At 48.1% G+C, this 16,542-nt stretch overlaps 1 protein-coding gene across 1 annotated transcript in view; it reads left to right on the top strand.

The window, feature by feature from the left end:
• LRP1 (LDL receptor related protein 1) overlaps positions 1-16,542 on the top strand; it is a 657,378-nt gene that overhangs the window by 548,317 nt on the left and 92,519 nt on the right. Inside the window, 5 exon segments of the mRNA XM_029594881.1 lie at positions 2,128-2,260; positions 2,737-2,856; positions 4,779-4,901; positions 14,287-14,430; positions 15,899-16,033. Of these exon segments, the coding sequence (XP_029450741.1) occupies positions 2,128-2,260; positions 2,737-2,856; positions 4,779-4,901; positions 14,287-14,430; positions 15,899-16,033 (655 nt within the window).

Consider the following 16,542-nt stretch of genomic DNA (forward strand, 5'->3'; position numbering starts at 1 on the left):
GAGGCCGTGGTTCGCGGATCTGCTGAATCTAGCGGTCGAGGAGCTGCTTCGTTTCCCGTTTCTTCCGGACCTCCTGCATCAGGGGCCCGTTTGTTTCGACCTGGTACATCGCTTTTGTCTAGCGGCATGGCTTTTGAGAGGCAGCGGTTGAGATCTAAGGGGTACGCTGAAACGGTGGTATCTACACTTTTGCGTTCCCGAAAGAAGTCTACGTCCATGTCTTATGTGCAAGTGTGGAGAATTTTTGAGTCTTGGTGTTTGGAGCACAGCGTAGCGCCTACCCGAGCGGCTATCCCGGACATACTGCTGTTTCTCCAGGACGGGTTATCCAAGGGGCTTTCCTGTAGTTCCTTGAGGGTGCAAGTAGCGGTGTTAGGTTCTTTCCGAGGTCTAGTGCATGGAGCTTCGGTGGCGGCGCATCCGGATGTGGTGCGTTTCCTTCGGGGGGCAAAGCATTTGCACCCTCCGTTTCGACAGCCATGTCCGTCTTGGAATTTGAATGTTGTCCTTAAAGCGTTGTGTACGGCACCTTTTGAGCCTCTTCGCAGTGACACGCTTAAGGATTTAACCCTGAAGGTGGTATTCTTGGTGGCCATGGTCTCGGCACGGCGGATTTCTGAGCTTCTGTCGTGTTGGGAGCCTTTTTTGCGGATTTCGGATTTGGGAATCTCGTTGCGGACGGTACCGTCTTTTTTACCCAAGGTGGTCTCATCGTTTCACGTGAATCAGACGGTAGAGTTGCCATCTTTTGGGCAGGTGCCGTCTTCGGACCCTATGGCTAAGGATCTTCTTAAGTTAGATGTGCGGCGCGTGCTGCTACATTATTTGGAAGTCACTAATGCCTTCAGGGAATCCGACCACCTATTCGTACTCTATGGTGGTTCAAGGCGGGGTAAGGCGGCCTCCAAGACTACAATTGCTCGGTGGTTGAAAGAAACCATTCGGTCGGCGAACCTGTTGCAGGGGAGGTCGTTGCCTGTGGGGCTGAGAGCCCACTCTACTCGAGCCCAGGCTGCTTCCTGGGCGGAATGCCACCATATACCTACAGAGGAGATCTGTAGGGCGGCCACCTGGAAATCGGTCCACATTTTTGCCCGGCACTATCGTTTGGATGTGAAAGCGCCAGGGTCATCGGGGTTTGGAGAAGGGGTGCTTGGAGCAGGCCTCTCCGGCTCCCACCCTAAGTAAGGTAAGCTCTGGTTCATCCCAGGAGTCTGGACTGATCCTGGTACGTACAGGGAAAAGAAAATTAGGTTCTTACCTTTTGCTAATTTTCGTTCCTGTAGTACTGAGGATCAGTCCAGAGTCCCGCCCAGTGTTTTTTTCTGCCGGGAGAGGTTGTGGGGTCTGTGTGTGTGTTAACTGAATCAGGAAGACTTTTTGTTGGTTACCTCGAGTTCGGTACCCAGTTGGGTGGAGTTAATGCTTTGTTTTTGGCACAGTTTTGAGGTATTTTGTGTGTTCTCATGATTATATGTTGCTCTCATGATTATATGTTGCGGGTTGTCCTGCTGCTTTGACATTAAGTAATACTGCCAGACTGTAGGTGGCACCAGCCTAGATATAGGCGGAGTTTTTGTTTATAAACTTCTGTCTCCATCTGCTGGAGGGGGGGCAAAACCCAGGAGTCTGGACTGATCCTCGGTACTACAGGAACGAAAATTAGCAAAAGGTAAGAACCTAATTTTCTTATATGATGGTTTACAATGGTGGAAGTGCAATAAACTAAATACTACATTTTGCAAAATATATGATGTATGTGGTTAAAAAGTTTTTTGAAAAAAATGTTTTGGTAATAATTGTACACTGTGGGTTGAAACTTGTGGGGTTGATATATAAGGTTATGGTTTTTCATGATTCCCATTATGATGTATGATTTGTATTCAAACATAGTCAGTTAGGCTCGAAAGTTGTCTGGGTATAGTATAACCTGGATTACTTTATTCAAATATATCCAGCAGGTTGTTTATCCCACTGAGTATCCCAAACAACTTATCTGGTTAACTTTAGCCAGATAAGTAATCTGTTCTTTGCTTTTCTGATGACCTCAGGGTGATTTATTTATTTATTTATTTCCCCCCAAACCGCTTCCCTGCCTGTCCGTCTGCTGCCTCTTCTCCCCTGCAGAAAGACTGCGTTGTTCGATGTGAGGCTGACCAGTTCCAGTGCCACAATGGACACTGCATCCCTCTTCGCTGGCACTGTGACGCCGACGCGGACTGCATGGACGGCAGCGATGAAGAAAACTGTGGCACGGGAGGTAAAGTGATCCCGTTTCACGCCGTGCCTCAGCAGTAGTTCAGCGCACCAGAATTGCAAAGTTTCTGGGGTCGTTCTGGAGGCCCCTCTCCAGGAGCATGGGCTGCGAAGCATTGGAGACGGTTTCTCTCTCTTTGGAGAGGGGTTTCTCTCTTGCTAAACTCATCCTGTGGGACAGGTCTTTTGGCATTGCCGCAGGATTAATTTTTTATTTTTTTTCCCCAAGCATGCTTTGCCAGAGACCTTCTGTGCACCCGTGTGTTCGTGCAGTGCTTGGGTTGGAGAGCAGGGAAAGGTAAAAGAGAGAGAAAGCAGAGTGAGACATGTGATGACTCAGCTTTGCTCTGTCTCTTCCTTTGTAGTGGCTGTCGGGATAGTTTTTGTAACTCTCTTAAGTGGCTCCCAAGCAACGCAGGCACTAGAGCATTATGCAGACCATGAAATATTTCTGTTTTGGTTTTTTTTTTTTTTTAGCAGTACGAACATGTCCCTTGGATGAGTTTCAGTGTAACAACACCCTCTGCAAACCGCTGGCATGGAAATGCGATGGGGAAGATGACTGCGGAGACAATTCAGATGAAAATCCTGAAATGTGTTGTAAGTTTGGCTGAAATCTCCCTGAGTCCTGGTATGATGGTTCCAAGAGCCGGGATATTTTATCCACAGTCTAGTCCTGGGGGAATTCTGCGCTTCTGCAGAGCACTGAATTTGCGCAGAATTGCCATTTTCTGTGCAAAAAAAGGCAGAGGAGACCATTGGCATGCCGCGAACGGCATATGCGAAGATGAAAGCCCCGGCTCACTGTTCGCGGCAAAAATGAAGGCCCCTGTGTTCTGTGGAACGTGCGCCGCTTGCGGCAAAGATGAAGGCCCCAGTGAGAGTGAATGTGTGTGTGTGAGAGGAGAGGGGAAAGAGTTGTAAGAGAGGGAAGGGGAGGGGGGTGAGAGAGGGAAGGGGTGTGGGGGAGGGGAGGATGAGAGAGCAGTGAGGGGGGTGAGAGAGCAGGGCGGTGAGCAGGAGGATGTGAGAGAGAGCATGGGAGGTGAGGGGGGGGGATGCTAGAGTGTGGGTGCCAGAGAGAGAGGGAGCCTATATGAGGAGATTGTGAAAGAGTGTGTATGTGTGAGAGATTGGGAGCGCGTGTGTATGAAAAAGGGATCGTGTGTTTGTGAGAGTGCTGGCCTGTGTGAAGGGACTGTGTATGTATGAGAGAGAGCCTGTGTAAAGGGCTGCATGAGAGAGAGATATAGATAGTCTGTGTGAGGATGTATGTGTGAGAGTGAGCTTGTGTGAGTGTGTATGCAAGAGAGAGGGCCCTATATGAGGGGATGTGTGTGTGTGTGTGTGAGAAAGTGAGGAAGCTTGTATGAGGGTGTGTGTATGTGTACTAGGGAGAGGGAGCATGTGTGTGAGAGAGGGAGGGAGGGACAGAGGGAGCCTGTGTGAGGGGCAGTACTGAGAACGGGGTCAAACTCTGGGACTGGCAATAGAGTGAAAGGGGTTGAGCCTAGAGGTGGAGGGAAGAGATACTGGCAGGTGGAGTTGGGGCCTGAGAGGGCAAAGTGGCTAGGGGAGTAGGGAGAGCGAGTGGAAGGGACACTCTTACAGTGAATTTCTAGGGAAATTTTGCTCAAAATATTTAAAATTCTGCATCTTTAAGTAATAACTTTTTTCTGCATTAATTTAAAATGTAATTACTTAAGAAAGTCATGTAAATTGTGTTATTTTGACCAATATAAAGTTTGCAGTATTTTGCAGAATTTTAAATTTTTTTGCACAGAATTCCCCCAGGAGTAACAGTCTAATATGGTTTGGGGGGGGGGACTTGCTGAGATGTCATCATTCGGTTCCATTGCCCGAAATGACCAGAGCTGAGGGTTTTGCATGAAGCATTTGCATTTACAGCTGTATTCCTAGGCTAATCTGATGGCTCGGCTTTAAGTACCATGCACTGCCAAATGGAGGGACCTGGGGTTTGATTCCCACTTAGGTCTTCTGTACCTCAGGTTGGCTGGGGATGCTACAGAGGCAGTGAAAGGGGGAATGTCGGTCTTTGCATAATGGTGACACCTAGTGGCAGCAGGATGCCTGGTGCATGGCCCCTGTTGAGCACTGTCGCTGTAGTGACTTGATTATATAAAATGGGGGGGATAGTTGTGACTTATGGCTCATAGTGCCAAAGCCAGTTGAGCTGGAAGCTTCTAAGGAAGCCAAGGAGAAAATAACTGTACCAAAATAAATGTAAAAAAAACAAATATGGTTATAGCCTAAAACCAGAATTGCGAGTAGAGAGTTGGTATGGGGAGGAGACGGAGCAGATTTTAGTATGGAGCAAGTTCTTACGCACTCAGCGTGCCAGCATATTTTGCTCACAGTTTTATTTTCAATTTATTTTCTCACTGGACAGATGTGTTAATGCTGTGATTTACCCGCCATAGTGCTGTTTGTACGCGGCTTGCACAGCCAGGCATTGAGGACTGATGCACTCTCCCATAATCTTATTTTTCATCTGCATACAGTGAAATTCCAGTGTCCTCCCAACAGACAGTTTAGATGCAGGAATGACCGGGTCTGCTTATGGATCGGGCGTCAGTGTGATGGAGTTGATAACTGCGGAGACGGCACCGACGAGGAGGACTGCGGTGAGTAGCAAAATACAGGCAATCAGGAATTGGAAAAGAGACATGAGCTGCTGCCGGCTGCTTTGTTTTAAGCGCAAGAAACCTTGTGCTGCGTTCTTACCAACTCCCGGGTTTAGGCCGCTGCATACCACGTGTTTGGAATCATTAGCTCAATTAGCGTTCCCTGAACATACCCGTATCAGTCCAGACTCCTGGGTTTATGCATCCCTGCCAGTAGATGGAGACAGAGAAAGTTTAACTGACATTGCTTCATAATCCCTGGTGCCACCTGCAGTTCCTCAGTATTTCTCTGTCTCTAGCAGATGGTGGCTGGTGCATACACCTGCAGTTTCTGGCCTTTTTTTTTTGTGTGTATTTTTTTTTTGGTTTTTTAACTTTTCCGGTTTTATTTATTTATTTAAAAAATTTTATATACCGTCGTTCATAATTATATCACAACGGTTTACAAATGTCTAAAACACAATTCAAAAAATACATTGCAACAACAACTTCGATAAGGCTTTAAAATAAGTACAAAGAACAGGTATTAAAAAACTTTAAACAATCCATAATAAAGTAAAAAGTAGCGAGATTATGCAGTTAGTGACCTGTTTGTAGAATATCTGAATAGGCTTGCTCGAAGAGCCAGGTCTTCAAGCCTTTCTTAAATTTTTTTGACTCTGTCTCCAATCTTAGGAGTGCTGGCAAGGTGTTCCATAAACTTGGGCCTGCGATTGAAATAACTCTATCTCTAACTAAGGTTAAGTGAGCTGTGCTTATAGGAGGAACATATAAAAGTCCTTTATTAGCTGATCTCAAAGGGGCGGATTTTAAAAGGAGCGTGAATAGCCTACTTTTGTTTGCGCTCCAGGCGCAAACAAAAGTACGCTGGAACCTGGATCGGCGCGCGCAAGGCTATGGATTTTGTATAGCCGGCGCGCGCCGAGCCGCACAGCCTACCCCCGTTCCCTCCCCTCACCTTCCCCTCCCTTCCCCTACCTAACCCACCCGCCCGGCCCTGTGTAAACCCCCCCTTACCTTTGTCGGGGGATTTACGCCTCCCAGAGGGAGGCGTAAATCCCCGCGCGTCAGCGGGCCTCCTGCGCGCCGGGACGCGACCTGGGGGCGGGTCCGGAGGGCGCGGCCATGCCCCCGGGCCGCCCCGGGCCGTAGCCACGCCCCCGGGCCCGCCCCCGGAACACTCCCGACACGCCCCGAAAACGCCGCGCGGTTCGGGCCCGCCCCCAACACGCTCCCCCCCGACACGCCCCCTCCGAAAACCCCGGGACTTACGCGAGTCCCGGGGCTCTGCGCGCGCCAGTAGGCCTATGTAAAATAGGCTTACCGGCGAGCAGGGCTCTGAAAATCCGCCCCAAAGAGCGGTGAGGAGTGTGCAGACGGATAGAAAAATTTAACCAGTCAGTTTTTTGCCCATAAATGGCTTTATGTAGGATACAGCATATTTTATATGCTATTCTCTGGGTTATCGGGAGCCAATGAAGATTTATCAAAATTGGGATAATGTGTTCCCGTTTATTGCAATTGGTTAGGACTCTCGCCGCGGAGTTCTGCAGTACTTGAAGAGGACGTAAAGATGATTGCGGCAGGCCTGGTAATAAAGAATTACAATAGCCAAGCGAAGAAAATATGAGCACTTGTAACACTGAATGGAAATTGTTGAAATCTAAAAGGGGTTTCAGCCGTCTGAGGACTAACAGTTTGTAGTACCCTTCTCGTTATTTTGTGGAAATATGTTTTTTAAAGTTTAGTTCACAATCAATGATTATTCCCAAGTCTCTCACTGAATCGGCCAGATCTATCTTAATATTGTTGGGCAGTAATATTGTATTTTGACTATTGTTTTTTTGTTTCCTGTCGAGGAGTATGAACTCGGTTTTCTCCATGTTAATGGCTAATTTCATATGGCAAAGGAGTTGTTTTATTGCAGCCAAGTAAATGTTGATTAATTTTAAAGTCTGTTCAAGAGTATCAGTAATAGGGATGAGTATCGGTATGTTTTTGGCATAAATATAGAAATTCAGACTAAGGCCGGCCAAGAGATGGCACACTGGTAATAAGTAGATGTTAAACAGCGTGGCCGACAAGGCAGAGCCTTGTGGTACACCGGTGTTAAGTTCATGTTTATCTAAGGAGCACATGTTCATCTTTTTTCTAAGGAGCCTTCCTCCAGGAGGTCAAGTTCACGGGGGGACACCCTTCTCTGTTTGGTTGAGGTGGACGAGCTGGAGGTCGGTGACCTTTTTGTACGCTTGCACCAGTTTAATCCGTGGGGTGCAAATCTGGTGGTCCAGATCCCCTCCCCTTCACGAGGCTGCCTAGGTGGCTTGTTTGGGCTCTGGTCAGCTGCTTTTTTTTAGGGCTCTCTCTCTCTCTCCTTTGATTTCAAACTGGGCTGAAGCTGGAGAGCTCCCCTCAACCTTAGGAGAGCAAAGTCCCTGTTCTTGTAGTAAAGTTGTTTAAAAAAAAAAAGTAAATATCAGAAGCGCACACCAAACTTTCAGTTGGTCAGAGTTTAGTAATTCAGAGTTATTTATTATGAATACGGTAACTCCTTTCAATGATACATGAAATTCAACATTATATTGAACAGCAGTCCCCAACACGGACCCGTGTTTCGCCAGTCCAGCTGCTTCGGGGGGATATCATTACAACAATCTGTATCATAGGTGATCTTATATGAAGTTCAGGTGCACTTGTGTTCCAGTGGTGTATTGGTTAAAAAAAAAAAAGTGCCATTTTGTGCAGTAAGTTCTCTGGGCTCTACCGGGTCGGCCTTATCTTTGTTGGGGGGGAACGTTTTTGAAGCTTGATTTCAATGCTTGCGGGGGACTCCCGTTCTGGCCTCGTGCTTATAGTTCGGGGCCGGGCCTGCCACGTATGTGGTGCAGTTCCTGCGCACTTAAGCCGTCTGTCTCTGTTCGGTGTGCGTCTCCAGCGATAAAGGGTCTTCTCTGCCCCCCCCCAAAAAAAACATTGGCGGCTTGGGGATGACTCTGCCGCACATGATTTTTCTGCCAGGGACGGTTTTTCCTGCATCAGGCCTTCGGCCTCTGACGGCACGGGAACGGTGGCCATTTTAGCTTTCCCAGCAGACTTGTCAATGCTATCGGGGGGGGGATGGGGGGAACTCTCATCTACGACTTTCCCCACTTCACCCGGGCCCTGTAAAGGGGCAGGGGAGCGTGGGTAAGAGCTGCCTGTCTATTTTTCTCAGTTGGGGAGCAGCGAGCCTATGGGGTCGGCTCCCCGCGGTTTTTCTCCTGAGTTTGTTTTATAACTTCACCTTGCTTGTTTGGCGCAGCAGGAAGGTCTGGGGCTTCAGCAGGTGGAGCTGGCCCCTTCTCCTTCATCCCCAACCATTGAGGCTTCTAGGTCTGGCCCTGTTTGATCCCAGGGAAGCTTGTCCTCTGGGGTTCATCATCTGTTGGGGCCACCGCGGTCAGAGGGGGATACGGATGATTCAGTAGGGTCCCAGGAGAACTCAGGGATCCTGGGTGCCCCTTGTCGCGATGCGGACAACCTGGATGCGAGCGATCCAGATGCTGATGATCCAGGTCCAGGGGACAATGTGACTGATATGCCGATGTCTGAGGATTCTTTGCTTGTTTCATAGAGAAGAATTAGCTCCCTTGATTCCGCAGGTCCTCTGGGAGCTAGGGTTGAAACTCCCCCAGATAGACTCGGACCTGGATGGGGCAGACCCGGTGCTCCCTCGGCTTTTTCTTATCATAGGTCTGTGCAAAAGATGATGGATCAGGAGTGAAATTCTCCGGAATCCAGTTTGAGAGTGGGTCGAGCTATGTCGAAGTTTTATCCGTTACCCGAATAGACTTTGGAACTTTTTGCTATGCGGTCACCAAAAAAACTACTGTTCCCTTAGCGGGAGCCATGGTTTTAAAGGATGTCCAGGACTGTAAGTTGGAGGTTCATCTCAAGCAGATCTTTGAGATTTCCGCTTTGAACCTATGGGTGGCTATCTGCTCCAGCTTCATGCAACGGGCGTGTTTGCATTAGGTGCAGCAGCTACAAGGAGATCAGGGTAACCCCAACGTGGAAGGTAATCGTGCGGAAAGCTCGGAGGCGTCAGTAACGTATGTAACAGACGCCTTGTATGGCTTGGTGCGGACCTCTTCTCGGCTTATGGCCTCTGCTATGTCGGCCCGGAGACTGTTGTGGTTGCGGCACTGGTCTGCAGATGTATGATCCAAATCCCAATTGGGTTCTCTGCCTTTCAAAGGCCTTCTCTTGTTTGGCAAGGATCTCGAACAATTGATAAAACAGTTGGGGGACAATAAGATCCACAAGTTGTCGGAGGATAAGCCTAAGTCCAAGCAGTCCTTTCCGTTCTGTTCCCATTTCCAGGAAGACAGAAGGTCTCATCATACAAGGGGTACAACAGTCTTGCAGAAGCAGTATGTGGGCCACGGTCAGTCCTGGGCGCAGTCCTTTTGGGGAGATCGTTGGTCCTTCAGAACCCCCACCAGAGGGGGAGCTCCTGGGGTGAAATGCTTTCAATGAGGTGAGACCAGCCCACTCCGTCGTTCCCTTTTTAGGGGGACGTCTGGCTCTTTTTTATGGGGAGTGGGCCAAAGTCACTCGGGATCAGTATGTCCTCTCTGTAATAAAAGAAGGTTACACTTTAGAATTTGCATGTCCCGTCCGCAACCTCTTTTTGGTCTCCCCCTGCGGTTCATTGGAACAATGGCGCGTGGAAGGAGAGACCTTAGACAGGTTGCAAGGTTTAGGAGCCGTGGTGCCGTTCCCTTCGGAGGAACGGAGCACAGGTTGATATTCCATTTATTTCATGGTTCCGAAGTAGGAGGGCACCTTTTGCGCCCCATTCTGGATCTAAAATGGGTAAATGCAGCGCTGAAGGTCCCGAGATTTTGCATGGAAACCCTGAGGTCGGTGAGTGCAGCGGTGCGCAGTCAAGAGTTCCTAGCTTCGTTGGATCTAACAGAAGCATATTTTCATATCCCCATTCGTTGGGACCACCAGTGTTTTCTGAGTTTCATGGTTCTGGGTCAGCATTTCCAGTTTCAGGCTCTTTCTTTCGGGCTAGCCACAGCGCCATGGACCTTCCCCAAGGTCATGATGGTAGTGGTGGCAGCTTTGCAGTGCAAGGGAGTTTTGGTACATCCTTATCTCGATGATTGGCTCATAAGGGCAAAGTCAGAGGCCAGTTGTTTCACAGCGGTCCGGAAGGTAATTCAGCGCCTACAATCTCTAGGCTGGATGGTGAATTTCGCCAAGAGCCATCTCAACCCATTGCAGAGTCTCAAGTATTTGGGAGCTCAGTTCAATATGAACGTGGGCACGGTGTTCCTGATGGAGGAGAGAGCGTGCAAATTATTTATTTATTTATTTTTAGATTTTTATATACCGGTGTTCCTATATGAAATAAAGATCACATCGGTTTACATTGAAACAGAACAAGCACAAGTTCACTGTTTGTTGGCGTTGCAGGTACCCAGAGCCTGGGATTTTTTTTACAGGTTCTGGGATCCATGGCTTCCTCCCTCAAGTTGGTTCCCTGGGCTTTTGCACATATGAGACCATTACAGAAAGCTCTGTTGGCACAATGGAGTCCGCTGTCAGAGGCTTTTCATCAGATGGTATCGCTCGATGCCCCCACGCGGGACAATCTCTTTTGGTGGCTCCAAACCTCTCACCTATTTTGGGGGGGGGGGGGTCGATCTGGAGGTACCAGATTAGATCATTATCACTACCAATGCCAATCTCTCTGGTTGGGGTGCAGTTTGCCAGCGTCAGTCGGCTCAGGGTACTTGGTCAGCAGAGGAGCGCCCCTGGTCTATGAATTGCTTGGAAACCAGGGCAGTGCGATTAGCATTGCTGGCCTTTCTGCCAGTGGTTCAAGGTTGCTCAGTCAGGATCTTGTCAGACAATGTGACAACCGTGGCCTATATCAATCGACAGGGCAGAACCAAGAGTCAAATTGTAGCACAGGAGACTCAGGAGTTAATTCTCTGGGCGGAAGCACACTTGGCCCAGATAGCAGCTTCTCATATTGCGGGAAATGAAAACGTCCAGGCAGATTTTCTAAGTTGCAGTCTTCTAGATCCAGGTGAATGGGAATTGTCAGAGTTGGTGAAGCAGCTCATTTACAAGAGGTGGGGTTGCCCACATGTGGATCTGAAGGCGACTCGCCACAGTGCAAAGGCGCCGCACTTTTTCAGCCGCAGATGAGAATACAGAGCCGAGGGAGTCAACGCTCTAGTGGTTCCTTGGCCTCAGGGAGTTCTGCTTTACATGTTTCCCCTGTGGCATCTGGTGGGGAAGATCTTGCGCCGGATAAAGAGACACCTGGGGGCTTTGTGTTGGTAGCTCCGAACTGGCCGCATCGACCGTGGCTCGCAGATCTTGTCAACTTGGCAGTGGACAGTCCGATACAGTTCAGTCATCTTCCACACCTGCTTCATCAGGCCTCTATATTTTCTGATCAGGCAGATTGCTTCTGTCTGGTGGCTTGGCTTTTGAGAGGTGACATTTGAGGTGCAGGGGTTACCCCGAACCGGTTATTACTACCCTGCTTCATGCTAGGCAGAGATCTACATCGTTGTCTTACGTCCAGGTCTGGAAGGTTTTTGAGGCATGGTATATAGCTAAAGAGGTTCAAGCATTACGTGCTTCGGTGTCTCAGATTTTATCCTTCCTTCAAGATGCTTTGAGCAAGAGCTTAGCATTTAACTCTCTCTGAGTTCAGGTAGCAGCTCTGACTTCTTTACATGGGACAATTGACAGGGGACTGTTACTTACGTGGACTCTGGGACTGCAACAGGGTGGAAGGCCCCACGAAGGAGTCCCCAGGCTCTCTGCCATAGCAGGCAGACACTTCGATGAAGGCTGTGTCTAGGCACGGGGCCTGACAGTTGTACTCTGAGAGGGTCAATGGCCAGCAAGAGGTGTCTAGAGTATAATCCAATCTGGGGCTAGCTGCAGGCAAGAGGAGTCCGAGGCACGGTCTGAGTGAGGGCGGGAAGCAAGCAAGAGTAATCCAAGGGCCAATCCAATTTGGGGCAGGCGGCAGGCAAGAGGAATCTGAAGCAGTGTCCGAGTCAGGGCAGGCAACAAGCAAGAGAAATCCAAGGTACAATCCAATCTGAGGCAGGCGGCAGGCAAGAGGAGTCCGAGGCACAGTCCGAGACAGGGCAGGTAGCAAGCAAGAATAATGCAGGCACAGTCCAACGAGATATCAGGCAACAGCAGGAAAATGCTTCAGCAGGGGACGTATAGCTGAGGCCCCAAAGGCAAGTCAAGTTGCCCTTTAAATAGGGGCAGCTTGATGACGTCCATCACCTGTGCTGCCGAGGTTTCCTGCCACGGGCCCTTTAAGAAATGGGCTGCTGTATGCGTGCATGTGCCTGGGGGGACCTGCAGCAGCACATCTCTGCCACAGAATGCCTGCATTCAGTGGTCTGGCGTGACACAGTGGTCCGTGAGTGGTAACAGGGACTTTGTCCTCTCATCCTGATGTCATCAGATTTCTTCGAGGAGTTAAGAATTTGCGCCCTCCGGTGCGGAGGGTCTGCCCATCTTGAAATCTTAATCTTGTCCTTTGAGTTTTGGGTGAGCCACCTTTTGAGCCTCTTCGCAGGGCGACTCTTAAGGATTTGACCTTAAAGGTTGTTTTCCTGGTAGCCATTTGTTCGGTGAGAAGAATATCAGAGGTGCAAGCTTTATCTTGTCGCAATCCATTCCTTCAAGTTCTGGCATGTCATTGTGGATAGTTCCCTTGTTCCTTCCTAAAGTGGTCTCATCTTTTCATGTTAATCAGATGGTGGAGCTTCCAGCTTTTCCAGATTTGGATGCTTCTACAGCTCATGTGCGAGAACTCAGTTGTTTGAATGTCCGGAGGGCCTTACCTGAGGTATCTCGAGGTGACGAATGACTTTCGGAGATCCAATCACCTGTTTGTTTTGTGGAGTGGTGCGAAGAAAGGTACCCAGGCTTCCAAGGCTACCACTGCGAGCAAGGTAGCTCAAGGAGGCTATTGGGTCAGCCTATGTTCTCAAAGGCCGCCAGGTACCTGATGGTTTGAGGGCTCATTTTACTCTGTCACAAGCCGCCTCATGGGCAGAGGCTCAGTTGGTGTCACCACAGGAAATTTGTAGGATGGCAACTTTGAAGTCGCTACATACTTTTTCGAGACATTATTGCCTAGATGTCCGGGATTCGGAGGCTCATTTTTTTCGGCGAGGGTGTTTTGCGAGTGGGACTCTCCACGTCCCACCCTGGGTAGGGAGCTTTGGTACATCCCAGGAGTCTGGATTGATCTGGGTACATACAGGGAAAGGAAAATTAGTTCTTACCTGCTAATTTTCATTCCTGTAGTACCACGGATCAGTCCAGAACCCACCCGATCTTGGAGGGGAGAGTCGTTCGCTCAGCTGTAAGATTTTGGTACAATCTGTGAATTTTTTAGTGTGTGGAATACAGACTTGTTTATACAGTTTTTGTTTTCAAATACTTTTATGAGTTTTTGCAAGTGTTTGGTGCTTGGGTACAGGTCAGTACTGAGGAACTGCAGGTGGCTCTCCATCTGCTGGCAGGGATGCATAAACCCAGGAGTCTGGACTGATCTGTGGTACTGGTATCAACAAACAAGATAGAATCTGAAAAGGGAGACGGGTCTCTGAACTGATCTGTGGTACTACAGGAATGAAAATTAGCAGGTAAGAACCAATTTTCCTGTTGCCGCTAAATATGAAGTCGTTACTTAGTGGAAGAATGTATCTGTTCCAACACTGTCCTCTTTAGTGAAGTGGGTGTGGAATGTGAATTATATGGGGAAATTAACAGCATTGCGGAGGAACACTTTGGACTCTTTCTTTAAAATTTGGGATCCATATATGAGGTGGTGTGAAGATAATGTCTGATGTAGTTTATTATTTGAGTTTCTTTGCGATATCCACTGAGTAGATTCCTGTCATTCTGAAACTTAAGGTATTGGGGGTGGCTGGTATGGGGAGGTGGGTGGAGACAGTTGATGAGGCTGGTAATGTATGGAAAATATGTACCAATCTGGTTGTGGATTTTGATTTGCTTCTTTGTTTATGCTGGATGGTTCAATGAAAATTTGAATTTAAAAAACTAGTACATTTGCTGATATAGCTAGCCGTTTTGATCTAGTACATAACTTGCTTAGCTTATCAAAGGGAGATCTCAAAAGTCTGTGCCATTTCTGTGTAACGTTTTCTAGCCCAATTTTTAAAAAAGTGTTGGTAAATCTGAATGACATCTTTAGATACAGAAAATATTTTATTAGCTTCTGTAAGGCAGCAGTAGCCTGGTGTTAATGTCCCTTTCCCCCACTTGTGGTCCTTGTGCATTTCTGTCCACCTAAACATGGGATTTTTATACGCAGACACCTCAACTGGGAAGGGCAAGAGATGCGATCACGAGAAGAGCGAGTTTGAGTGCCAGAACAAAGAGTGCATCAGCTTCAGCCAGCGCTGCGACTTCTTTGATGACTGCGGCGACGGCTCCGATGAAAAGCACTGCTCACAAAGTCAGTGAACTGCGGGCAAATAACGTGAAAAGCGCTGCTCACAAAGTCAGTGAATGCGGGCAAATAACGTGAAAAGCGCTGCTCACAAAGTCAGTGAACTGCGGGCAAATAACGTGAAAAGCGCTGCTCACAAAGTCAGTGACTACGGGCAAACAATGTGTTCTGGGGACTGGAGCAGGCCTGCATGCTTTGTGTGCTGCTTGCTTATGACAACTGTCGATATTCCTTAAGCAGTGGCGATGTCACTCTGCTACAAAGCACTTCTACCAAGGGGTAGCCAAAAGCCACGGCACCAGAATGCACTGTATCAGGGAGCCTCGCCTAGGAGGAGCAGGGAGGTGTTTTCCTCTCCCTCGCCCCCCCCCACACACACACACGAGACAACTCACTCGGTCGCCTCCTCATCACCACTAGTGTCTCTCGCACAGTCCCACCAGTCTCCCTTTCTTTCTCAATTCCCTACCAGTCTTTCTTCCAGCTTGTTCCTACCATTCTCTTTCCCTCCCCTCCTCATCCCTCCCCTCTCCCCACCTAGTTCTTTCTTACTGTGTCTGTACTTTACCAGTCTTTGTCTCCACCTCCCTTCAGCCTGTGCTGGAGGCTGACACCATATGTACTGGAAAAAAATAATCTTTTTTTTTTTTAACACCTAGGTGTCAGTGCCCTTCTCCTACTTCCTCACCCCCAACATCTGCCCCCAAATCACCAGCATCCCCACTAACCCTTCCCAGAATGGAAACTTGCTCTCCCACATTGGAGACCACCATCTTCCCTGCATTCAGTGGCCAAGTCCTCGCTGCAGCTCTCCCCCATCTGCAGGTTCAAAACTCAGGGGCCAGCACTGCCTGTCCACTGATCTTACAGGGAAGAGCTGCGGTGGCAATGACAGCATGGGCTCCTGCCACTCATCCAGCTCAGCTCTGGGCTGGGGCTGGGTCTATGTGACGTGTGTGTGTGTGTGTGTGTGTGTGTGTGACTGCGCTAACAGTTTTCTAATGTTTTATAATTTCAGAGACAGCGAAAGGAAACAAATCTGATTTAGTTTTAATTCAGTTGCTTTGTGATTAGAGGAACTGAAATGGGGGGAGGCCAATATTTGAAAAGCTACTTAGCCGGGTAAATAGGACCTATGCAGCTAAGTGGTGGCTGCTGGAATATCTGCATAGTCAATGAGCAGATTGGGGCAGTACTATTTATCCAGTTTACTTAACTGAGACTTATCCGGTTAAGTAGAGATTTACACATGGATATCCAGCAGCATAGCTGTGCTGCTGAATGTCCCATTTAAGTTAACTTAAATAAACATTTAATTATGAATATTGGGCCCAAAATGTTTTGGCTGGGCCGATGGCAATTTTTAAAAATGATTTATTTTACGGTTTTTTTTTTTTGTTTTGATGATGCCAGCACAAAGTGCTATCACCCTTGCTTTATATACAGTATATATAATTATAATTTTGTGTTTCAGCTCCCAAAATCCAAGGCTGTCAGTCTAATATGGCCCTGTGTGGCGACGAGTCAAAGTGTGTTGAATCTCAGGACTCTGTTTATTGCACCTGCAAAAAAGGTTTCCAGAGGATTCAAGACCAGAACTCATGCAAAGGTAGAGACCACATTTGCAACACTGCCGGCATCAAAATTCTATGCCAGGTTTGAGTTCAGGATATGATAGGTTAAGAATGTACATCTTTTCTGGCAAGTACTGTGGAATCCTTAACTGTCACAGACTACAATATGGTGACCTAGAAGATGGCAGGAAAAGACCACTTGGCCCATCCAATCTGTCCAGTTACTTCTGTCTACATTCTCCTGGGTATATCCCAGCTGCCATCCAGACAGTGAGATCACTTGTAAGATATCACTCTTTATCCAAAACCATTTTTATTATTTTCTTCATGTGTACTCTATCTCAAGCAGATGAGCATACAAAATCCCCACCTTAGTTTACACTCAACACCCACCTCTTCCTATGGCTAATCTCAAAGCTTTATATTGACATCAGTAGCTACCGTGAAATGGCTACAACTCATGCAAAACATGGCAGCTGAAATCTTGGTAGGGGCCAAAGCATTGGACCACATAAAACCCATCCTGAACAGACTGCACTGCTTT

The sequence above is a fragment of the Rhinatrema bivittatum genome, chromosome 3 (assembly GCF_901001135.1).
Source record: "Rhinatrema bivittatum chromosome 3, aRhiBiv1.1, whole genome shotgun sequence".
In the NCBI taxonomy this organism is placed as follows: domain Eukaryota; kingdom Metazoa; phylum Chordata; class Amphibia; order Gymnophiona; family Rhinatrematidae; genus Rhinatrema; species Rhinatrema bivittatum.